The sequence below is a fragment of the Pithys albifrons genome, chromosome 2 (assembly GCF_047495875.1).
Source record: "Pithys albifrons albifrons isolate INPA30051 chromosome 2, PitAlb_v1, whole genome shotgun sequence".
NCBI lineage: Eukaryota > Metazoa > Chordata > Aves > Passeriformes > Thamnophilidae > Pithys > Pithys albifrons.
In genome coordinates, this window is record NC_092459.1 from 58,328,460 (window position 1) to 58,351,490 (window position 23,031).

The window sequence follows — 23,031 nt, forward strand, 5'->3', positions numbered from 1 at the left end:
GGAGACGTGGGGCTTCCCAAAGGTCTGCCACGTTATTTTCGGGCGGGTGGCACTCTGCCGCGGAGCTGCGGGCACCGCGCAGTTATCCCCCGGGTGGAAAGCACCGCGGTGCCTGCTACCGCTGCCCGCCCTCCTACACCCGACCGGGCTCGGGAGGGCTTGCGGGCGGCGGGGGGTCCCTCCCACTCCCGGGGACCCCGGCGTGCTCCGGGAGACACCTCGGGAAGAAGCTGGGGGGATACCGAGGGCGGGAACAGCGGGATGGAGGACACCGAGAGCGACGGCGCAGACACCCTGGGGATGGCAGGGGGACTCACCGCGGACGGGGAGGGGACGGGAGCGGGCGCGGGGAGGAGGGGGAACACGTCGGGGGCGGCGCGGGGGGGACATGTCGGGAGCGGCGGCTGCTGCCCTGCCAGGAGCGTGTCCTGCCTCCGCCCGCCCCCCGCCTCCGCCTGTCCCCGTCCCCCCGCGCCGCCGCGGCGGGTGGCCGGGCGGGCGGCAGTGCCGCGGGCCCCGGCGGCGGGGCCGCGCGTGGGGACGATGCTCCGGTGGCGGGGCCGGGCGCGGGGCGTCGCGGTGGCGGTGGCGCACGGGCTGTGCTCGGGCTCGCTGAACATCCTGCTGAAGTTCCTGCTGGCCCGCTACCACTTCGCCTTCCTGACGCTGCTGCAGTGCCTCAGCAGCGCGGCGGCGGCGCTGGGACTGGAGGCGCTGCGGCGGCGGGGGCTGGCGGCACTGCCACCCTTCGGGCCCCGCCTGGCGCGTCCCTTCGCCGCCGTAGCCGCCTTGGCCACCCTGCAGTCCACTCTCACCCTCTGGTCGCTGCGCGGCCTCAGCCTCCCCATGTACGTCGTCTTCAAGCGGTGCCTGCCCCTCGTCACCCTTGTCACCGGCGCCCTGGTGCTCCGCGACGGCATGCCCTCGCCCGGCGTCCTCGTCGCCGTCCTCATCACCACCTGCGGCGCCGCGCTGGCCGGTGAGTGCGGCCGCGGCCGCGACCGCACCGAGGGGGACGGGGCGGTCTGGGGTGCGGCGGGACGGGCGGCCACGCATTGCCGCGACGGGACCGCCGCCTCCGCACCGCCATCCGCGGCCGCTCCGGCTGGGCTTTGGGGCGGGACGGAGAGGGCAGCGCCAGCCCGGGGCAAAGATGCGAGGATACGGGGAACGTGCAGTCCTAGGTGGACAGCTGCAATCCCATAGGCAGGCAGGTGCAGCCTCGCGGGAATGGATGACAGGTACGTTCTTACAAGGCTCTATGCAACCTTATGGAGTTAGATGCATCCTTATGAATGTCGGTGTAAACCTATGGGAGTGGGCGCATCCTTATTGCAACCCTACTAGGGAAGATGTAATCCGACGGAGGAAGGTGTAGCCTTCTGGGAGGTGGTTGCATTTACAGGGGTAGATATAATGTTCTGGGGGCAACTGCAAGGCAGTGGGTGCAAATGCAGCCCTACTGGGGTAAGTGCAGTCTTACAGGGGTAGGTGCAAGCTTATGGGTCAGCTGCAACCCTCTGGGGCCAGGAGGACCGGTGTTGCTTTCCAGCTGAGGTGTGGGTGGGGTGGGAAGCAAAGCTGGCACTCTGTGGCCCAGCAGCACTCCTGGGCTGGGGGCTGTTCCAGGGAACAGAGCACACGTACAGTGAGTAGTTTAATCTGTAAAAACTCCTGATGGGATTCAGCAGGGAGGCTTTCACTTTGGGGACACCACAGGGGTATATTGCTAAAGGGGGCAGGATGGCCAGTGGCTTGGAGGGCAGGTAGCCCGGACAGCCAGAGGTGGCAAGTGTCTGTGCTGGCAAGAGAACACTCAGAGGTACTGTGTGTATGTGTGGTTTCAGCTACAAATCTCCCACAGTGTCTTCACAAAAGGAAGAAAGCAAACTGATTTTGGCTGTGGGATTTAAAGGGAGTGTGAAAGACGTTCAGTAGGTTTGCAGCATGAACAAAAAAGAAGGAGGGCAAATGTGTTCAGCCTTGGGACAAGCATGACGAATCCTAAGAATTATGGAAAGTGCAATGATGTCTATTTCCAAAATATCCCTCCAGTCCAAAACAGTGCTTTCTTTTTGTCTCACATGCAAAACCCATGCTTATGTCTCTCTGTGACTTTCCTGACAGGAGCTGGTGACCTGACGGGGGATGCAATGGGCTATGTGACAGGCGTGCTGGCCGTACTGATACATGCTGCCTACCTGGTGCTCATTCAGAAAACCAGTGTAGACAGTGAATATGGACCCCTGACAGCTCAGTACGCCATTGCTGTTTCAGCCACCCCTTTTCTCATCATCTGCTCCTTTGCCAGCATGGATTCCATCAACGTGTGGTCCTTCCCAGGGTGGAAGGACCCTGCCATGGTATGCATCTTTATTGCTTGTGTCCTGATTAGCTGTGCCATGAACTTTACCACCCTTCACTGCACTTACATTAACTCGGCTGTGACCACCAGCTTTGTAGGGGTGGTGAAGAGCATAGCCACTATCACAGTAGGCATGGTGGCATTCAATGATGTGGAGCCCACAAGGTTATTTATAGCCGGTGTTGTGGTCAATACCTTGGGGTCTGTCATTTACTGTGTGGCCAAATACATTGAGACCAGACGGCAGAGCAATTACGAGGACCTGGAGAAAGAAGCTAGAGAAGAGGAGGGGAAAAGGCAGGCTGGAGACCAACCTCTGTTTGCCATGGAGGCAGTTTCCCAGGGAAAAGGGGCTGAGAAAGCATCAGTGGAAGGATCAGCCACGGGAGACAGCCAGAGTGGAGAAGAAGAGAAGGACGTCACTGAGAAATCTGCCAAGGCACCTGTGGTCCAGGCAAAATCCACCATCACACAAGAAGTGAACAGGAGCTCGCTGAAAGAAGCCTATCTTGGAGTATGGAGGTTGGTGAGGGGTGCTAATTATATAAAGAAGGATTATTTGATAGAAAATGAAGAGCTACCAAACCCTTAAAAACCAGGTTTGAAAATGATTACTTGAGGACAGACACCTGGTTCTATGTACAGGGGGAAAGGCAGAGCATACATTTCTACATCAATGCTTACAAATCCAAATCATGCAGGATGACTTTACCTCATTGTCAAAAAGCAAAAGGTCATAGTTTGCTCATGCTTTGGGCTTGCTTTCAGCTGCTTTCAGTACATCACTTTAGTCCCACCTCAGCTAAGGTGCAGACACAGAGAGAGTTGGGTAATGGGAAGTCACAGGGTGCTTGGCCAGCAGCCTGGGCTACGAGGGACATCAGTATCACTGAATTGGTCAGCAATGCCAGTGACACAGGAGTGGCCTAGAGCTTAGCTTATGTCTAGGGCCTTGTGGTTTTAACACATTTGGAGGCTCTGTCAATGTACTTCCATACCTGTATCCATCCAATTATAGGTATTCTATATAAATATATTCCTACAATATAAACAACTATTGACTGTACTTTTTGTGAAGAATGGAAACTCTCCAGGCTGAGACTTCGACCTGGTTTAAATTGGGTGCTTTGTGTCTTTAGTATAAGTACTTTTGTCTTATGGTGGTGTACATGAAAGCAGAACCAGATCTGAATTTCTAAGAAGCTTTGATTAGCAAAAGAAGGATGTTTATCTCTGAGCTGTAACTACACATAGCATTTGGTGTATTAGCTTGACTCAAAAGAATTTTGAAATGTTGGTAGGTATTGACTGTTTTTGGGATGGCTATAAAAAAATTAGGGACAGAGTGTGTGCCTTGTGTTATCCCTCCTTGTACCCTAAAGTCAGATGAATCGGAGCCTGGACTGAAACCCAGGAGTCCTTTGCATTCATTCTCTCATAAGTAGAGGCTGATAGCAGAGCTGGGAACACCAGCTCTCCAGAGTTCCCAGGGGTGCTTTTGCACAACTATTCTGCTGTATCCTGGCCATGTGTTGGCACATGGCTTTGTGCATATCAGTCCTCACTGCCCCTGTGCTGTGTTGTCCTGTGGAAGAAAGTGTGGGCAGGCAGGCAGGAGCTGCAGCGTGCTCCGGCAGACCCCATGGATGATCACTTGTGGGCCAGGATGCTCAGTGCGCTCAGCACCAGGATGTCTATGGCTTTCTTAGAAGCATCTCCCCAGTGCCCAGACTGTCCACGTGGGCTGTGAGGGGAACAGCTGCCTCTCCCCCTGGCTACTCAAGTGTTCCCATGGGAAGTGGGAAGCAGTCACTCCACTGAGGCCTCTGCTGAATATGCTAATATTTTGTCACACATCTGTTTAACTGAAAAGACTGTGGAAACAAATGTCTGAGTGTTTCTTAGCCTGGGGATATCCTTCTGGTAGGTGGGGATACTTAGGTGAAAACTTTGCTCAAACTAGACAGAGAAAAGATTTGCCTTTCAGTATTTCTCATCTCAAAAGGGTGCCACAGATCTTGGGGTCATCTTGACCACAGACTGAAACAAGCTGTTATTATCTCCTGAAAAAATGAACCAAGTTTGTTGTTGTTGTTGTTGTCTTTAATGTTGTTACTATTGTTGTTGTTAATAATTATTTATTATTATTTATTAAGCCAGTGAACTGAAAATCAGTTTTCCCCACAGCCCTAATTAATCAGTGCCTAGTCCAATGCTCTCTCAAGCTTAGCAGGCAGCATTAGCTCACAGCGCATTCAGCATTGAAGTCCAATGTGAGTAATTTGCCCGACAGGGAATATTTGCAAAACTGCTCTCTGGGGGAGCTTTAGATTCTTGTCAATAAATGCAGGCAGAAACATCAGGTGCTGCGGCAGTATGTTTTCTGAGTGAGTGCAGAAGTTGGCTGACCTGGCATCACCCATGGATTTGGAAATAGATGTCTATAAAGACATTTAGGCTAAAAGCCTGTAGCTGCTTAGCTGGGGAAAGGGCATGGAGATCTGTACATCACATGTTTTGTATAGTTTGTGTTTGAGAATTGAGAGACATTGGCTGTGTGCCAAAATACGTTTACTTTCTGTGCAAGCTCCATATGGGATCTTTTCAATAAAAGCACTATTTATTGTTTCTAGGCTAATATAATAGGGCTTTTGTTAGTTTTTCAAATGCATCCTACACTAAAGAAGTTTGTGCCTATGACTTATAGTTGCTGTGTAATTGAACTCATTACGATATTGAACTCCACTGTAATCATACAGATGGCTGGAGAGAAACCCACATTTCTGATCTGTCCTCGCTGTGCTCAGTGTTTTCTGTCCACAAAAAATGTGGATCTTTTTACCATCTAGATACCAGTCTTAGATCCTGTAGCGCACACTGTGTTTGACACCTGCTGTAGGAAGCTCTCCCCATGGACTCCTGTTTCAGGACTTTTTTCCAGCGGGAGTTTAGTGTTTTGTCACTTACTGTTGTTGAATTATTAGTAGAAATCTGTGGAAATTCAAACAGTTTTGACTATTAAAAAAGCTGCTGTTACAGTGTTGTACATTTGCATGCATAATCAAGCCATGATTATATTGTATTCTGTTTATAACTGTAAATTCCCTAACTTAAAATGGAAATTTGGCAAATGCAATCCGTTTTTTCAGTAACAGACATTGTCGCACCATAAAATAAAAATACTGCCTCGTGCTGAGGTATTTTAATAGCATCAGCAGAAGACTGCAGAATGAGATGTGGGAATAAAATGCACTGCTTTCCAAAAGCCTTCTGGTTTTCTTATTGTTGCTAGTCCAGGGTGCTCATTTTAGGTTCATTTATAGTTATTCTTGTGCCTTTCTACCGTCCAAGTTTTATTAACATGTGACCGCATGCTATAAATACTGTCACGGACAGAGGGACTAAGGACAAAAAAAGAAATACAGGAATCTGAAGTGCTGTGTCCTCTGTACAGCTTGAAGTTTTTGTGGTTCTCAGCAGTGATTTCTTTGGTTGCATATTTAAAATGATTTAGTGTCACTAGTGTAACTGCTGTAACTTCAGAATAAATAAAAGTAAGATGAAGCTCATTGTTAATAGTTCTATCATAAAATCATTGCATTGTAAAAGTACTTAATGCTAATTTTTATATCAATGTATTACCATTTATTTATAATTTATTATAATTTATTTATCATTTGTTTTACCAGCTATGTCACATGGCAACTGTGGGAGATGACTTAAGCATTAAACATTTTACCTGTTTGCTTTGGATGAAAGGTACGTAATGTGCCTGTGGCTGAAACGGAGTTGTACCAGACCAGGCTGTGGTTGATGATTATTACCAAATTCATCTCAGACCTCCACACAAATGCGCCTGCAGGTTGATTTAGAGAAAGAAGCTGTCCTTGCTACCAGATAATAAATGAACCTGATGCACAATGACTGCTTTGAGAATACACATGAATTTCAGTGTCAACACATCCTCGAGTAACACCTGCTGTAGCACTCCTAGATCTGCAGGTACACACACATACACACATGCAAATGCACACGCACTAGGACAGCAAAAGCCAGACTGGCTGTCTTTTCTGAAATATATTCTTTTCTTGAAATTAAAGAGAGGGAAAATTATTTGGAGGCAGGTACAGATAAAATTTTTAGGGATAAATTAAAATTTTGTATACATCACTGACAAACTAATCTTGTATTTGCCATCACTTCCACAAGGAAAATATATAGCAACCTACAAAAAAACCCATCTGAGATTGAAAGAAACTTTACAGTTTATTAAGCAATACTCCAGAGCCCTGTGTGTGTCTGGGGATAATTTATTGCCAGTGCTTAACAGCCTCCTGTAATTCGATTATATCTGTTTGCTGCAACGGCTTCAGCAGGCAGAAAGGTGCAAGCCCTTCAGCTCTGGTCTCTAAATTAACACTTAAGCATTTTTCTGCCTATTCTGGTGAAGGCTTAACACCTTAACCCTCTCTGCCTGTGTCCTGTGTAATTTCACATATCGCTTTGAGGTTTCTTCTGTATTGTTAAATTGAAGTCTCTAAGTGCAGTGCAGGCAATCAGCTCCGCCTCTCAATTAGCTGCTATATTCATGCTTCAGTAGCTTGTTGGAGACTTTCACTTCAACCTCACTCCTGTCAGGAATTGATAAGCATGCACATGCTTTCCTTTCTCTTCCCTTGTTCCCAGGTATTTTCCAAATCTTGTTTCCAGTGTCCATCCTGAAAACCTCTGCCATTGGTGGAGGACTTGCCACAGAGACTTCTACTATGGTTTTTTTTTCCTTTTTTTTCTTTTTTTTTTTTCGGGAAGAGTTGGACCAGCAGGATTTTCTATATCCAGATTGCTTCTAGCTACCTTTGTGCATGTTTCTGCCAACCAGCTCCCTGCATACCAGCTCCCTATATAGCTCAGTCATGGCTGTGTACCAGCTTCTTGTGGAGCTGGGCCAGGGCTGCGTCCCAGTGTCCTGCAGAGCTGGGCTGTGCACAGGACAGACGCAGGACTGAGGGCTCTCACTCTGCCAGCCAGCACTGAAATCTGGTTGTGCATGCCAGTGTGGATATTTATTATACATGTAAAACCAGAAGGTGATTTTTCACGATAAGAACATTTTAAGTAATAAGGCTATAAACCTGCTGTTAAGCCAGGCTCATTTTTATTTTAGGTGGAGACTAAGAAAACCAGTCACACTTCAGTGACAGACATTGTGTTTGAAAAGGAGAGAGACAGACAGAGATGAAAACCGAGGCAGAGGGCATGAAAACAATCTCAAAGAAGTACATGGGATCATATAAAGATAGATGGGGAGAATAAGTAAATTACAAATTAGGATGAATGGGGAATATGTGGTAGTTTTTGGGTAAGCAAAATGTTGTTGCATAAAGGAAAAATAGTGACAGCATTAGAAAAGCATGGTTAAACAGTGTGATGATCCTGCAGTGAATAAACTTGATTTTAGTGCCCTGGAAGAGCAATACAAATGACGGAGAGGCAGAGTTAATGACCTGGGCAAAAGATGGATGGATTTGCTCTTTGTGGTGCTCTGATTTTTTTTTCCTTACTGGGCAGTTGTAAGAAATTTTGCTCTGTGCACATTAATTTTGTTAATAAGTTTGTCCTTTATCAAGTAAAAGCATTGCCAGTTCTGTTCTCAAAATTACAGCACTTTTTAAATTAGCTGCTATTGATTTTATTCCTGACAAAACAAGAAGATTTCACCAATCCTTTAACAGAATTCAGGATTTCTCTGAAGAAGAGCATTAACTTCTAAGGTCACAGACTGTCTCATACCTGACATGGCAGTCGGATGAGAGAGAATAATGAATTGGAACGGGCCATGGTAGTAAACCAGTGAGGTTTACCTGCTGCTGTAAATAATGAGTATCATCAGTAAACAAAAACATCTACAGGCTGTGTATATCATCATTAACTCCTTGTATCTTGAATTGTCTTAATTCTCTTAAGTGATTTTTTTGTTTTCAAAGTATCTCTGCAAATTTTCTCTTATGATTAGTCCAATTCCAAACCAAGTACACCTGGTTAAAAGGAAAAATACAGATTTTCCCCTCTGATTATCAAACCACTAGCCTTGGGTTTGAAGGCAGGAGAGGTTCCCTCTGTCAATGCATCTTTCTGAGTGAGTGAATATCCAGGAGCACAAAAAAGGTCAAAAACATGTGTTACTACAAACATATGAAAAGCAGCTCAATATGTCCTTAGCACATTTTTACAGTGAAAACAATTGCATTTCCTCAAGCGTGGTGGCTGAGGGGTCACTGAGTCTGCACAGTCATTGAACACCAGAAGGATGATGCACACACAACACACCACAACTGAGTGCATAGCCACTCAATTTTGGCTCTGGGATTTACAATATTTTCTAAAAGAAAAGAAACTGAGGTGTACTTTCTTGCCACCATGGAAGAAATTGCTTAACTTAGGAAAGGTGGGGGGCAGGTCTCTTTGAAGAAGGATCCTTCAAAGGATCACTACCTAGCCAGCAGCACATTTCAAAGATTCCTGAAACAGGGGTGGACTTTCAAAATTGCTCAACAGCTTTTTTGGTTTGTTTTTTATTAATAGAAGTAAGGTACGAGCAGAATCATCTGTAATATCTGGTCATGTCCTGGGGTGCCTTCTGAGTCCTGAACTCTTCTGAGCCTCTTGGATGTTGCAGTGGCTTGATCAAACGAGTGTGACTCATGCTGCATCCAGCTCTGTCATCCAACAAAACCAGCACACATTTTTCTTCTGGAGAATCTACTTAACAGTGATTAAGAATGCTTGTATACTCATAAAGGTCTTTCATAGAAACAGCTGCTCCGAACATTCGATGCTATAGTTCAAGAAAGATGCTAAGCAATAGCTGGCTGATGTGGAAGATTAAAATGACAGCCTGACCTGCCTTTTTGACAGATTTTGCAGAAGGAGTTTGGTTACTTGCTGTCCAAGCTTTAGACTTTCTCCAGTTTTATCTAATTCAGTGCCTTTCCTCAAAACCTGAAAATTTCTCTCTTGACTGAGCTTTGGTGTTGATTTGGCAGCATTCTTTTTTAAAATTTCTTTCTGTAAAGTTCATCTGTCTGCTGGTCACTGGTCAGGTCGGGCACAACACCCAGAGTCCTGGACCTGGCATTCAGCCTGTGAGTCCTCCTCAGGGAAATCAAAGCAGCAGACAGCAGACAAAAATGTCAAATGCCACTTTCACATACAAAAATAAGGACATATTGTTCTGTATTTGAGCTTCATTACAGATTTATAGTCATCATGAACAAGCACAGTGAGAAAGACTTTCGAAGCCAAGAAGGCTTCACTGCATCTCTGCATTTAAAACATGGGTTGAAAACAGAGATCATTTCTTGGTGGGGCTCCTCTTTGTGGATTTCATAGATCCTGTGTATTGGCACATAAATGGGTAAACTTTGAAGTCTTGGGGTGTGGTATGAACACAGATTCCTAGATGGCAATATAGAGCAGTCACCAACCCTTCCCAGTTGCCAACACGGGTGCTCTCATTCAGGCATCTTCGCCTTTGCACTAAAACATTTATGCATATGTTTATTTTCTGTCTTGACAAACCCTTCCTTCAGTTGGACATAAACTTAAATGAAAGCATTTTGCTACATGAGTGGCTCAGTAGAGGCTGGTGTTCCACTTCCCCAAGCCAAGAAGAGGGTTGTAAGTGGGTTTTGGGATTACTTTTCTATCCCATTAAGCAGAGATCTGTGCTTGAGAAGCTAAAACTCACAACTCCAGCAATGCAAAGTCAAAGAAACAGCCCCTCTGCCCCAAACTTATTCAGTGAAGTGCCTTAGAGGGAGCTGATGCACCACAGTTCACTCAGTCCCCTCCCCACACAGGGTACAGGTCAGCTCAGGTGTTCAGTGATATCATGACAAGGGAGAGGAACAGTGCAAATTTTACCTGTGAAGTCCAGTCAGGCTATTATCGCAGAAAAGTGGTTCCTTTATTACTTTTTTTCACCAGTCACATCTTCCTCTGTAATTCTGAAAGGAAATATGCAAAGGCACTAATAGGTTTTTTTAGAAGAGAAGATTTATATAAGAAGCAAGTTCCTGCAGGGAAAACAACAATGGCTGAGCTTTCAAAATATTTCAAGGTATGGAATGGATTAGGTTGGTGGCTGCCTTATTTTCATTGCCTTCAAAGTGGCTGGGAAAACTAAGATGTAAAGGTAAGGACTGTAATAAAGAATGATCTCTGAGAAGTAGCTTTGCTACAGCAAACCTTCAAATCCATTGAGAATATCAGGGATTTACCATTATTCTTGAGCTGACTTGACAAGCAATTTTGCCATCTTTACAGTTGAGCTTAAGAGTAAAAAATGTCACAAATTCAATCTCCAGCAAGATAAGGAGTAGCCAGCTGATTCCCAGGGTGCAGGCAGCACTGATCTGCCCTGCTATTGAGGAGCTCTGCTGCAATGGGATATCTAATTTAGGTAAGTGCATTTCCAGCATTAGGTGCATAAAGTTTGACTGTGGGTGGCTGCCAGTACAGACTCACAAGATCAATTTTGCAGATTCATGCAAAACACTGCTCTCATTTTAACTAAAATGCTAGGGTTGGGTAAAAATTATAAGCTATCAGAGAAGAAGGAAAGACAAGGGAAGCAAAAATTAGAGTCCCACAGACACATTTCCAAAGACTTACAGTGCTCTTGCTTTACATTTTTCAGTCAAAATAATGAAAAAACAATTGGGTAGTAATAAGACAGATACAGATAATTTGGATTAGTTCAAATCCAGCATCACTAGGTGTGGGGATAGGATGTTTCAGCAGGAGCTGCCCGTGTCTGAGCCACAAGCATCCCAAGCATCCCAATGCACTACAGTACTATCAAGGCTGGAAAAGTCCCCATCCATGGCAAACAGAGATCTGGGAGGATGTAAGTTAATACATCTGCTGCCTTGTTTTGCCTCTGTGTATCCAGATGAAATTTAAAACTTTACAGCCATTTCATTTGCTGCCTGCTCTCCTTCAGGAGCAAACCTGTCCCCACCTGTATTTTTTGTGACAATGCCTCAACTGGCATTCACACTGCAGTATTGCCAGAATCAAAAAAAAGAAAGCCAGAAGCATTGACTACTTTGTTTTTATTGGACCACAGCCTTCAGGTTATTTTAGTAATTTTTTTTATGTTAACTTGCTTTCTTAAAAACTAGTGAAGATTTAGATGAACTACTCCATTTGGTTTTGGTCTGTCTGATATGTGACATAAAGGTAAGATGATCCACCAATGATGGCATTTTTTATTTACACCAGTTGTGACAGGAGCTGCTGTGTTCCAGGACTGGTGTGTATGTTTAAATGAAGTCCGTTAAACTTGGACTATAGCCAGGTCTTTTATTGCTGAGCTCTTTTCAACTGTAAACTCACTTTTGCAAGAGGACACATGAGTATTTGGGGGTTTCAACCATTGATTTTGGACTGTGGGTCAATTCTGAAGATTTGGGGAGATCAATGTGCTTCAAAACAAGTAAAGAGCTGGCTTGCTTCTGCAACACTGGCATGGTCCCCTAATGCCAGTGAATTGATTGGGGAAAAGTTGTTTCAGAATAAATAGGTCCCTCATGAGCTATAAGCATCTCTTCCAATCAGGATACGATGGACATAAAACTACAGTGTTCTCTGCTGTGGCAGCAGAGAGAAGTATTAAAAAGTACCTGTAAGGGGAGTGCGATTTGGTATACCTGTCTCAGCAGCTGCTGAGATGCTGCTCAAGATTTTTGTCATGTTTGTTACAATTTCCCATGTTGTGAAGCAGTTCCCTGTGGGAATTGTTGTCTACCTGAATTTAGGGATGTCAAATGGAGAGCTTTTCACTGGCTGCTTTTTGTCTTGGTGCTACAGAGTTTCCTGCTATTTTGTCATTAGTTAAATGACACACTCCCTGTGTCCAACCACAGACACTATGCTGGGAGATACCTGCCTCTAAAGTTCAGATGCAGTATACAAGTTGTGAATCTGCTACTTGGCAAAATTCAGGGACAGGAAAGTCCAATGCAGGATATGGGGAGTGAATAAAATAAAAAGGGCCTAAAAACTTCCTCTCTCAATGGCAGATACACGTGAAGTAATAACTGCCCTTCTCCTCCTTCCAACAGCCTATTGATAGGCTCCTCCTCTCAGTCACCAGCTTCCTTATACCAGGACCTCAAATGATTAATCTTTAGTTTAGCTAAAAGTTACATTCTCCTATTCATTACCATTCTGCTGCATTTCACACTGTCAAATCTTGGGCTGGTCTTGCACTGTCAGCCCTTCTGACTATATCTACACTGCAAGGAGCATAGAATTATGATGACTATTCAGTGCCATTAAGGGCAGACTGGTGACTTCCATGTTTGACCCTGAGTTTTCTTTGAGTCTCAGGTGTGACTAGCATTTTGATTATGCTTCTCTTATTCCAAGAAGAATTATCTGATAAAACAGGATGATTGTGCTGCAGCTCTGGGTTCAAAACAAATAGAAATGTCCTTCACACAGGACGCATTAGACTGGTGTCACTTGCTGCCAAAGGATGCAGCAGAAGCTAAAACTTTACTTTGCAACATAGATAGACAACTCCCTGCGCCCTTGGATTCCAGGTACTAGATGGTTAATAAATATAGGAACCCTCATATAGATCAGGAAGTCCTTTGAAACAGAATATGCTGAGTCTGGGAAAGCATTTAGAGGATGTAGCATGCGTAGCTTCCTGCTCTCATCCCAGGCACCTGCTTATAGTGCTGCTGAGAATGGGATACCCATCAAGACAGACCTTTGGTTTGACCTAGAATGGCCATTTGTATGTTTTCTCTAATGCATTCCCCAGGAAGAAAGTCTGTAAAGGTTTCTTCAAGATATAATCCATCTTCATCATCATCATCATGGCTAGGCTTTGTGAACGAAGGTTTGGGAAGGGCACTACCCACACTTGCTGCAAGCGTGCTGGTGCCTAAAAAGGCTGATGCAGGATAGGCAAGTCCGGCCACAAAAGGCACAGCAGAAAGTCTCCTTAGGTGATATTGGTGAGGAACACTTCTTTCTGTGTTGTTTTTTCTCCTCGAGACTGACTCTCCGTGCATTCTCAAAGGAAGCAGCAGCGTCATGAATGGTGTGTCTCCATGAATCCCGATTGGAGGCCAGAGTGAACACTGATGGCAGTCAATATGGCCAAAGCTAAGGTAGGAGAAGGAAAACTCCATCTTCAAAGGTCTTATAAAACCTTTCCATCAGTACTCTAATTACTCCTTTCTGCCACTGATCCTTATTTTAAAAACTTGGTGCTTACCAGCTGTCAATTTCCTTGTTGCACTCTCTAGCTTGGTGTTTATCCTCTGCTATGCAAATAATAGTAACTCACCATGGTCAGAAGTAAAGAAAGGTCCTTGCAAAGGCCACTGAGTTCTGCTGAAAAAGTTCACCAGCACTGACTGCTTTTGAGTGTATGCCCTGCTGGAATCCCCCACCTTCTCACCTATAAAGCACCACAGTAATCACAACCAAATGTATAACATCTATCATTATTATGGGCAGTGCCCACTGACACTGTGTTCCTAAGTGTAACTATTCCCTGTAAGTGAATGATGTACCTGCTCCAACTCTCTCAAGGAACTACTAGACAATCCCCAGTTTCCAAGCACAACACAAAGTTGTGTCAATAGATAGTCCTCAAAATCTCCATTTTACTACTTCCTCCCATCATGACTACAAAACTTGAATGGAACTGGACTGGTGCCTTGCTGTGCAACACTAAGAGAGGCTTGCAGCTTAAAGAGGTAATGATCTTATATGCTTCTGTTTTGTGATATCCACCACTTGCTTTCTGCTCCCACGCATCCTTTGGAGGCATCAGCTCTTTGTACTGCAGAATGAAAGATCTGCTCCAGGTTACTTTGTGACAAAATAATACTCCAAAGTCACTCAAAAGTAGGATCTGGAGGATTGACTTAGCTGGATCTTACATGTGGCAGTAGAGGACAGTTTTTAACCAACAGATTTTTAAGCAAATCTAGTCAGCCATGGCTGACGGAAATCTAACTGCATCTCTAAAATAATCCCAAGAGTACAATAGTAAAATGCTTTCATGACTTTTATGTAATTTAATTTGAAGACTTACACTTGATCTGATTTGAAATGACTGGATTCAATGCCAGTTTGATTCACATGGCTGGGAGATCTTTTAAAGCACTAACAGCTGAACAGAGGCAGGGCTGAACTCTCCAAAGACAAAACAAACAGTGATTCAAAGACACGTGGCCACACATGACAAAACCTGATTTTACTCTCTCCGCCAGCTGTGGAGCTCTAAACCCTTATATTAAGGTGACCAGCCCCTCCCAGGAGCCAAAGGTATGTATCTATGCTGAGTAGTTGAGACGCAGACTTTCCTGAGCTACGTGTAGCCAATAGGGCTGCAAAAAGCAGGATGGGGACAGTAATGTGTTGCACATATGGCTTGGTCTCAGGAGCTGAACCCAAGACCCTCTGGCTATGCCAGCCAGCTCAGAGCTCAACAGCTGTCTCCTGTGCCTTGGAGAGAACTGAGATAAGTCAGTCATCATGGTAAATTTCTAACTGCTGAAGCAAGGAGACCAGAACCCACCAGAGAACATGACAACACATGCCCCTTTGTTGCAGGATTGTAAATGATTTCAGCAGCTGAAGTACCTGTTCCCACTCTGCCTTTTCATTCTAGTTCCTTTCCCAGAGCTGAGGACCTCATCTAGTTCATCTCCTCATCTCTCTGTGTCTACAGAAATGAGATATGCTACTACAGTGTTCACCAAAGAGTGAGGTAGTGGTTGGATGTACTGGTGCAAACTGGTAGTAGGACTGAAGTGCTGTAGGTGGTTGATGGTCTTACTGAACTGCATTTATGTTTGGCCAGTGGCAGAAGATTCAATGACTATGGACTTCAGAGACAGGCAGAGGCTGAGGAGTAGTTCTGTAAACACCTGGATATATGTGTGTGTATGTGTTTCTCCTTGGGCGTATCGTTTTTACTTTTTCCTTGTGCTTCTGCAGTAAATGCACAAAAGATTTAATTTTGTACAGGAATTGACACAACACCAAGTGGATTATACCAACTTTATGCAGTGGAAGGACTCAGGAATAACTCATTCTTGTGGATTGACAATACTTAGAATTTCCATTCAGAAGCATCTGGAGGACACAGACAAAATGAGATCCCTATTAGGCTCTGCTTACACAAGAGACAGTCTAAGCCCAAAACCTTTGCAATCAAAGTACAATGTTCTGCAATTTTATGTGCTACTAGAAGATAAAACTACATCAAGTGCATAATCAAATTTCTCACAGTTCACAAACGTGTCAGGGCAGATAGAGAGTATTGCCTCATCTCAGACCAGGTTCCATCTATGGCTAAATTCTTATTAATAAAATAAATTACACAATATCCCTTAACAAGTCATAATAGCTTGTATCTGAAAAGAGAAGATGAAGCAATGAAGAGAGCTCACAGGTGTAGAAGTGAGATAAAGAAGATGCAGTAAGTCCTCCTGTAGGCCAGCTGCCATATGCTCTTTTTCTCTGTATAGAAAAGTCCTCTGAGCCTGGAGTGTATTGTTTGCAGTGAAACACTCAGCAGACCTGTCACTTGGGTTTGTACTGTTTGGCGTTCTGTAGCAATGAGCTAAGCATATATTTTGCAGATGAAAAATGTTGCTGCTACTTCTGAAAGCTCTTCTTACTCTTTGGTAGAAAAAAAAGTCAGCCTCCAACTGTAAATCAAGGAAGAGAGAGTAAAGTGTAGGGTGTTTTTCCAACACACTTGCTTGCTTCAGAGAAAGTCTCAGGCCTGTGGAGTTACTGATGACATAGACCTAGGCATGTATGGAGCATCATTTACTTTAGAAGATAAGTGCAGTGTGAGCAGTAAATAGTTTTTCTTAGATGTTTCTTATTTAGTTGATTGGAGTTTCACAGATGACTCCAATGGGACCAACAGAGCAGTAATATTTTTTAAAAAAAATCTTGGAGAATTCCATACTGTGATAAAAAAATGTTTAAATAATTTCATTAGTAAGTATTCCTTTCACTAGTAAGTACTTCTTTACTGTGACTCTCTTGTATTTAGGAGGCTCTATAGTAATAACATTTTGAAGATGGTCTTTCTGCGGTAACTAAAGAAAGAGATGCAGAGGACTTGGGCTAGTCCTCATTAGCTATGCCAAAACTAGCAAATGGCAAACTTCAAGTTTTAGACAAACTACCATGGACACCAAGTGAACAAAAGAACTGAAATAGCTTATGAACAGCATCTTCAGATGCACTGCCTTGATTAGCATTTCCTACGTTAACAGGTCCTGGTTGGCAGCCTGAGTCTCCAGCTCCCACACTTTGTCACCCATCACCATCCCAAGCTACCTGCAGGCCTGCATCCCTCCTCAGGAGCACAGGACTCCGCCAGGCAACATGGAGTCTCGAAACCAGGCACTTTCTTGCCCAAGGTCTTCTTCAGGGCTTTGAAGTCCTTGTTCCTCCTCCCTAAAGTGGGTTGTCACACTCCTGGGTTGGTCTGCTTTGGGGATTAGTGTACAAGTTACTCTCTATAACTCCTTATAGTTCTTGGGAAGATTATCTGAAGTATGGATTGCCTGAGGTGCAGAGACACCTGCGCTAGTTCTGTGTGACAGCATGGGATTACGCAGATTGATTTACGTGGGTGTAGCACCATGTGAACAGAATCGCACTGCTCCTGAGCTGCCCCATTCACATGCCTGGCTCTGAAAGCCCTGGCGAGACAGTGTCTGTGCCTCTGCCATATTTTATTTTGTCTTTTTTTTTCAGCTGGTTGGTTTTGTTTGGTTTTTTGTTTGTTTAGTTTTTTCTCTTTTTTTCATTGTTGTTGTTGTTGGTGGTGGTTGTTTGGGTTTTCTAGTTTTTTTAAATCAGGCTATCTACTATTCCTGATACTAGAGAGCATACTATGGGGCCTCTGGAAGTAACTGCCCAGACATCTATGACAGTATACTTACTGTCCTTGTCACAAGACAATTGTTTCTATAGCAGGGAACAAGGCAGCCTCCAGAAGCAAGGGAAAATGGACAAGACAACCATATGCTATAGGTGGAGAGTGATGGGATACTGACTGTCAGAAAGTTGCAACAAATAAACTAAGTTTGTCTTCTTTGGAGATTCCCTCTATGGTCTTCAGTCTGGAGTTGTCAGTGAGAGATAAAAAAACCCTCAGTGGTGTCAGGTTCAGGCTTCTATTTCCCTACCCTTAAAGTCAAAGGGTTTGAGAATTCAAGGTTTGGATCTGGAGTCCACAAAGAAGGGTTTACATTTTGTGAGAGGCAGCAGATAGCTGTCCTATGCCTAGGAAAGCATAAGGATTTCTCGGTCACCGCTCAGCATAGTGACTTCTCTTTGCATCATGCTGTCACTGCCATGTGCAGCAAATGCAGCTCCAGCTCCCCCCATCCCTTCCCCAAGTCACAAGCATGGCAAAGGCTTGTACTATGCTGAACAGCAAGAAGCTCTTCCACTTAATATGATATGTGCTATAATCCATCACATTGCATTACAGTGCTATGCTCCAGCCTCAGATTTTCCTACAGTCTCTACAGCTTTCCCAGTCTCTGATTCTTTCTGAGTGTTTATGGGAAGCCACTTGTGATTTCTCAAGCAATGTGTCTCTGCAAAAGAATAGGCTCCAACAAATCTAAAAAGGTTCTTCATTCTAAAAATAAAATTAAATTCTAAGAGGCATATAAAACTGAGTCATTGACTGCATCTGGATGATCCCCATGAAAGAACAATATTCAATTTGCCTAAACCCCCAAGTTTTTCTCAAAAGTCACTGTAGAAAACAATTCAGAGACATAATGTAAATTATAAAACCAGCAACACAGTTCATACTTGAATGAAACTAGTTCACACAGGATGCAGCAAATATGGCATAACTACAGCACTACTCTTATTTTTCCATGCCACCAAAGTCTTTTCTTTAAAGACGGGTAATTGTAAGGAATACAGTACTTCTGATTTCCCATATAGAATTATTCTCCATAGTCTCTCTATGTTGCACAGTGTATTAGTTACAAATGATTAAAGCTGGCCTCCTGTCCCTTTGGTTGTTTTTCAGAGACTGTCAGTGTCTCCAGTGGGCTGAAGTTATGTAGCAGAAGACTGAGTATGAACATAAAAGCACCCTATTTATCTTCAAAGAGAAAATCAATTGAGAACCCTTGACAAATTTCTTGATTGTTCTGGTTTGTTTGTAAAAGGGTTTGCTGTTAATAAATAATTTTCAAAAAGTAAATAAACTCAAAGCAAAATATTAATTTTTGGTATTATTATCTCTGCAGGATTGCTACCAGGTCTTTATAGTCATTCTATCTATGGTGTTCATGCTTTCTGAAAATTCATTAACCTTAGCCATTGATTCAAAGTAAGATCAGGTTGTTTGCAGTGATCTGAAAGTGTTCCAGGGAGCCTGGGCAGTAACACTTGCCCTCCCAGGAACAGAGCCTCAATTTTCTAGTAACTCTATGAGGAAGAAGATGTAAGCATCATAATTTGCTTTTTCTGATGCACCAGCAAAGAAACTAGCTGTGGCTACATGCCCAAGTGCTAGTGCAAGGTGAACTCTGTTTCAAATGCACCTTTGAGGCTCCAGGAGAAGGGGCCAATGCTCATTGCAGAAGGGGCATCCTTCTCATCACTTCATGTGAGACTTTACTGCTTCTCTGGCTTTGCAGCCTTAAGGTCTGGTACCATGGTCTCCTCATTTTAAGGGTGGCAGAATTGCTGCCATCATCCATTTCTCAGTACAATGGTAACAAAATGTTCCCACTCATTTTGAGAACTTGTGTGTCTCCATGTAACAATGCAGAAAATAAGGAGATGGCCCAGAATTTGCTTGAAACATTAATTATAGACCACAGTCAAGACTGGGAACTTTACCCAAGCGTAATGTGATGTCTGAAGAACTGGAAGCAAAATCTGGCTTTGTTGTCAGAATTATCTGGTCTGGCTGAAATTTTATCCTGTTCTGGCAATGGCTTTGATCCCACAGAAGGGTCATTGTGATTAGTCTCTCAGGGACTTCGTTGAGTCTCTGTTCCCTGATTCATAAACATGAACCTGAAACTGCTCTAGATATCTAGGGTCATTTTGGTCTAGTCTTCACTAATTTATGAAGCTCTTAAAAATGAGCCCTTTCCTGCTATTGAAAGGCCCTTCCAGAGCTTTAACACTCCAATAACGAGAAACTTTGTTCTCATTTTTTAGCCTATTTTTTCTCTCAGTGATTACATGCCCTTTTTTCAAATCATGGATAGCAATTTACAGTTTAGCATATCCAGCTCCCTGAGACATTTTGGCTGTGTCCTCCTGATTGTCATCTACATCAGCTTCACTGGTAACAGCTGAAGCAAATGTTTGCTACCATCCTTGGATTATCCCTGTTTATGGCTGGTTATACAAGTCCTTCTACTCTCTTAAATTGAAATAGTATGGTTTGTTTTTTTCCATGACTGTTATGAATTCTGATTTTCCCTGATACAACTTCTGGTGTGGAATTTCTCTGTCTTTTATGGTTCCTATCCCTTCCTTGAAAGAAAAAAGTCATACTCTATTGAAAGTAATTCTTCAGCATCTGGAGGTATGGGGTGTTTGGAACTGGGGTATTAAAATGGATAAAAAGATAGGTTCATATTTGGCAACATCTGAGTCTCAACCTGACTGTGATTCAGAAACCAACTTTTTTTTTTTCTCTAAATCTTCATAAGGGCTTTATCAATTTTACTGCACTGAGAATGTCTTATAAACACTGACTAGTCTGGTCTTCCCCCAAATTATGTGCTGGCTGCTGTGTTCTGCTACAGGACATCCAGAAGAGTTGCCATTCTTTCCACTGTAGGTAACATTTACATATATGTATAAAATAAATAGCAAGTACTGAGAGCAGAGACAAGACTAGATGACTTCCCATTGCTAACAGGAAATGACACAGTTGTTCGTCTCGTGTTTTTCAAGAGAGGTGGAAAGCTTTCCTCCTTGAACTGCTATGTAGCCTCAAAAATTCCCAGTGTGCAGAATATTCAAATTGATATGGATTTGGATCCCTCCTTGGGCAGAGGAAGAGGTTAAATTCTGTGATCCAACTTCTGAGTGAATGATCCAACCTTTCAAATATACTAGTGATACCATTACCACCTAGTGATCTCACTTGACGGAAGACAGAGCCTTCTTGTCTTGAATAACTGTTTTCAGAATGTATTATTTCATGGCTCAGGATACTGAGTGTAGAAGCTTCCTATCTTTTCACTTAGCACAAGGTGCTGACATCCCAGAAAGGCACAAGATTTCTCTGTGCACATTCCCGTTTGGTCACTTGGCTTGGTGACAGGATGGGCTCTCTGCTTTGAACATTCATTGCACTGTCCCCTGACTGCCCCTATTCCTTAAGTAACAAATTTAGGCACTAAATCACAGTCTGGAGTCCACTCTGGGCCAGGTGTTGTGAATGAGTGTTTTAGAAGGGATGGGAGGAAGGGCAGGGGGAGGAGGTGAGGGAGATGTACCACCACAGTGGGTTCCTGTACTTAAGATCTTCCTTGGATTTTGCTTTTCTCTCACTGATTCTTAGGAAGTTGGGAAATACAATTTCAGAAATAATGAGAAAATGGTGAGAATCAACTGCATATGAAATTATTAAAAAAACCTCAGGATATCTGAAAAAAAGGAAGCCAGGACAACCCTCAGAGAAGTGCCTGGTGGGGAGCTTATAGACAGACAGGTAAAAGAGCTACAATACATGTTCCTTTATGGGAGCTGCCTTTCCATATGTTCTTCAACCAGCATGTTGGTCATTACTGTGTTGTGACTTAGGGCAGAGACGGTGGGTTTTGAAAGCTGTATTTAACCTATTTCCCTTTCCAAAATCCTACTGATGTGAGGACATTTATCACAGAATCCTCTCTGTGAGAAGAACAAAGAGAAAAATGCTCTCTCTAAGGCTGTTTTGAACATAGACACATGGATGCGATTAGAATACCTGCCAACAGAAATGTCCTGGTTTAACCCCAGTATCAGTGGTATTAACAGCAACAAAGTCACCTGCAGCTTCTCACTTGCTCCCCCTGCGTCCTCCATGAGATGGGCAGGAGGATCGGGGGGGAAAGAACAAAATTTGTGGGTTGAGATAAGACAGTTCAATAATTGAAACAAAGTAAAAATACAATTATTATTATTATGGTGATAGTAATAAAAAGAAGACAGACAAAACCCCCAAGAAACATAAGTGATGCACAACACAGTTGCTCACCACCCACCAGCCAGTGATTAGCCCAACCCAAAGGAGCAGTTGGCCCCTCTCAGCCAAATCTCCCCAGTTTTTTAACTGGGCATGATGTTCCCTGGTATGGAGTATCCCTTTGGCCAGTTTGGGTCAGCTGTCCTGGCCATGCTTCCCCTTCCCCACTGCTTCTTGTGCACTTCCTCAGTGGCAGACCACGGAAAACTGAGCAGACTTTGAGTAAGCACCGCTCAGCAACATCAGTGTGTCATCAGCATTCTCACAGACAGCACTGTACCAGCTCCTAGGAAGAAAATTAACTCTACCCAGATGAAACCAGGACATGGAGACTATTTCACTTGAACGATGCACAGGAGAGCTGGATGGTACTGTACTGAAGAACTTTTAAAATGCTGAAGTGTTACAAATTACACGAGTACACGTAACTGAGAAACTGCGGGGGAAGGAAACACAACTTCATCTTCTCCCCTCACTGCCGGGCCCGTCGCGACCACCAGGGGACGCCCGGGCTGTCGTAGAGAATTAAAGGGGTAAGGAAACCGGATCGATGTGAGGTTCAGAGAAAAAGGCTGTCGTGTTAGAGAGGTGTCAGTGGCAAATGTTTTAGACAGTCACTGGAGACTGTGGTTATTTGTTCCTGCCAAGGAATCCTCAGCAAGGTAAATATGAATAACTTTCGGGTACATGCTAAAATATCACAATCGCTTTTCAAAATTTGATTGAGGATAACATTCTTCACAGAGGCACCAAGTACTTTAAGCAAGCAAATATATATTGACTCCTTATTTAAAAACCAAACAAAAACCAAAAAACAAACCAAAAAGGAAATTCCCTGTCATTTCCCATGCACCTGTAGGAGCTAGGCAAACACAGCATTGTAGCATGATGCACAGAGAGTGCCATGTGCCCCTCTGTGGATCATGGCACAGGTGTGGAGAGGACAAACAGGCTTGAGAAGTTTGATGGGTTAAGTGTCCTAACCTGCTCCTAAAGAGCTGGCACACACAGAGTACTGTGATGGAAAAAGCTGTCACTCCAACTTAAAGGCTGTTGGCAGCCTAGCTTGCAGGGGTGTGGATCCCCAGGACAGTTTATTTACTTGTGGGTTTGGACAGGTAAGTAAATCCAGCTGCCCATTGCACTGGTTTAAAACTTCCCTTAAATATGGTGATGGGGAAGGTACTAACAGGCCTGGAGGTAGATTCCCACTTAGAGACCAAAAAGTAGAGGGAAAAATGTTTACAAGGACTTCTTGTGCTCACATGTGCCAGGTCTTGAAGGTGTTTGGTTTCAGGTAAATGTTACACATGTGTTCTTCTGAGGTTTTCAGGCTTTACTACAAAGCTGCTAACTGGGCAGTAATGGAGTCCTG

At 43.9% G+C, this 23,031-nt stretch overlaps 1 protein-coding gene across 1 annotated transcript; it reads left to right on the top strand.

Moving 5' to 3' along the window:
• The first annotated feature begins 519 nt into the window (after nucleotides 1–519).
• Nucleotides 520–5,942, top strand: SLC35D3 (solute carrier family 35 member D3). The gene is made up of 2 exons (XM_071547936.1): nucleotides 520–979; nucleotides 2,128–5,942. Exons 1-2 carry the CDS (start codon nucleotides 544–546, stop codon nucleotides 2,955–2,957), a joined length of 1,266 nt encoding a protein of 421 aa, XP_071404037.1. The 5' UTR covers nucleotides 520–543; the 3' UTR covers nucleotides 2,958–5,942.
• Nucleotides 5,943–23,031: the final 17,089 nt, after the last annotated feature.

What these genes read in the sequence shown, in the direction of transcription:
- SLC35D3 (XM_071547936.1), top strand. Translation starts at nt 544, where the DNA reads ATGCTCCGGTGGCGGGGCCGGGCGCGGGGCGTCGCGGTGGCGGTGGCG. An exon ending in CTGCGGCGCCGCGCTGGCCG is followed by an intron (nt 980 to 2,127) that starts GTGAGTGCGGCC and finishes CTTTCCTGACAG; the next exon opens with GAGCTGGTGACCTGACGGGG.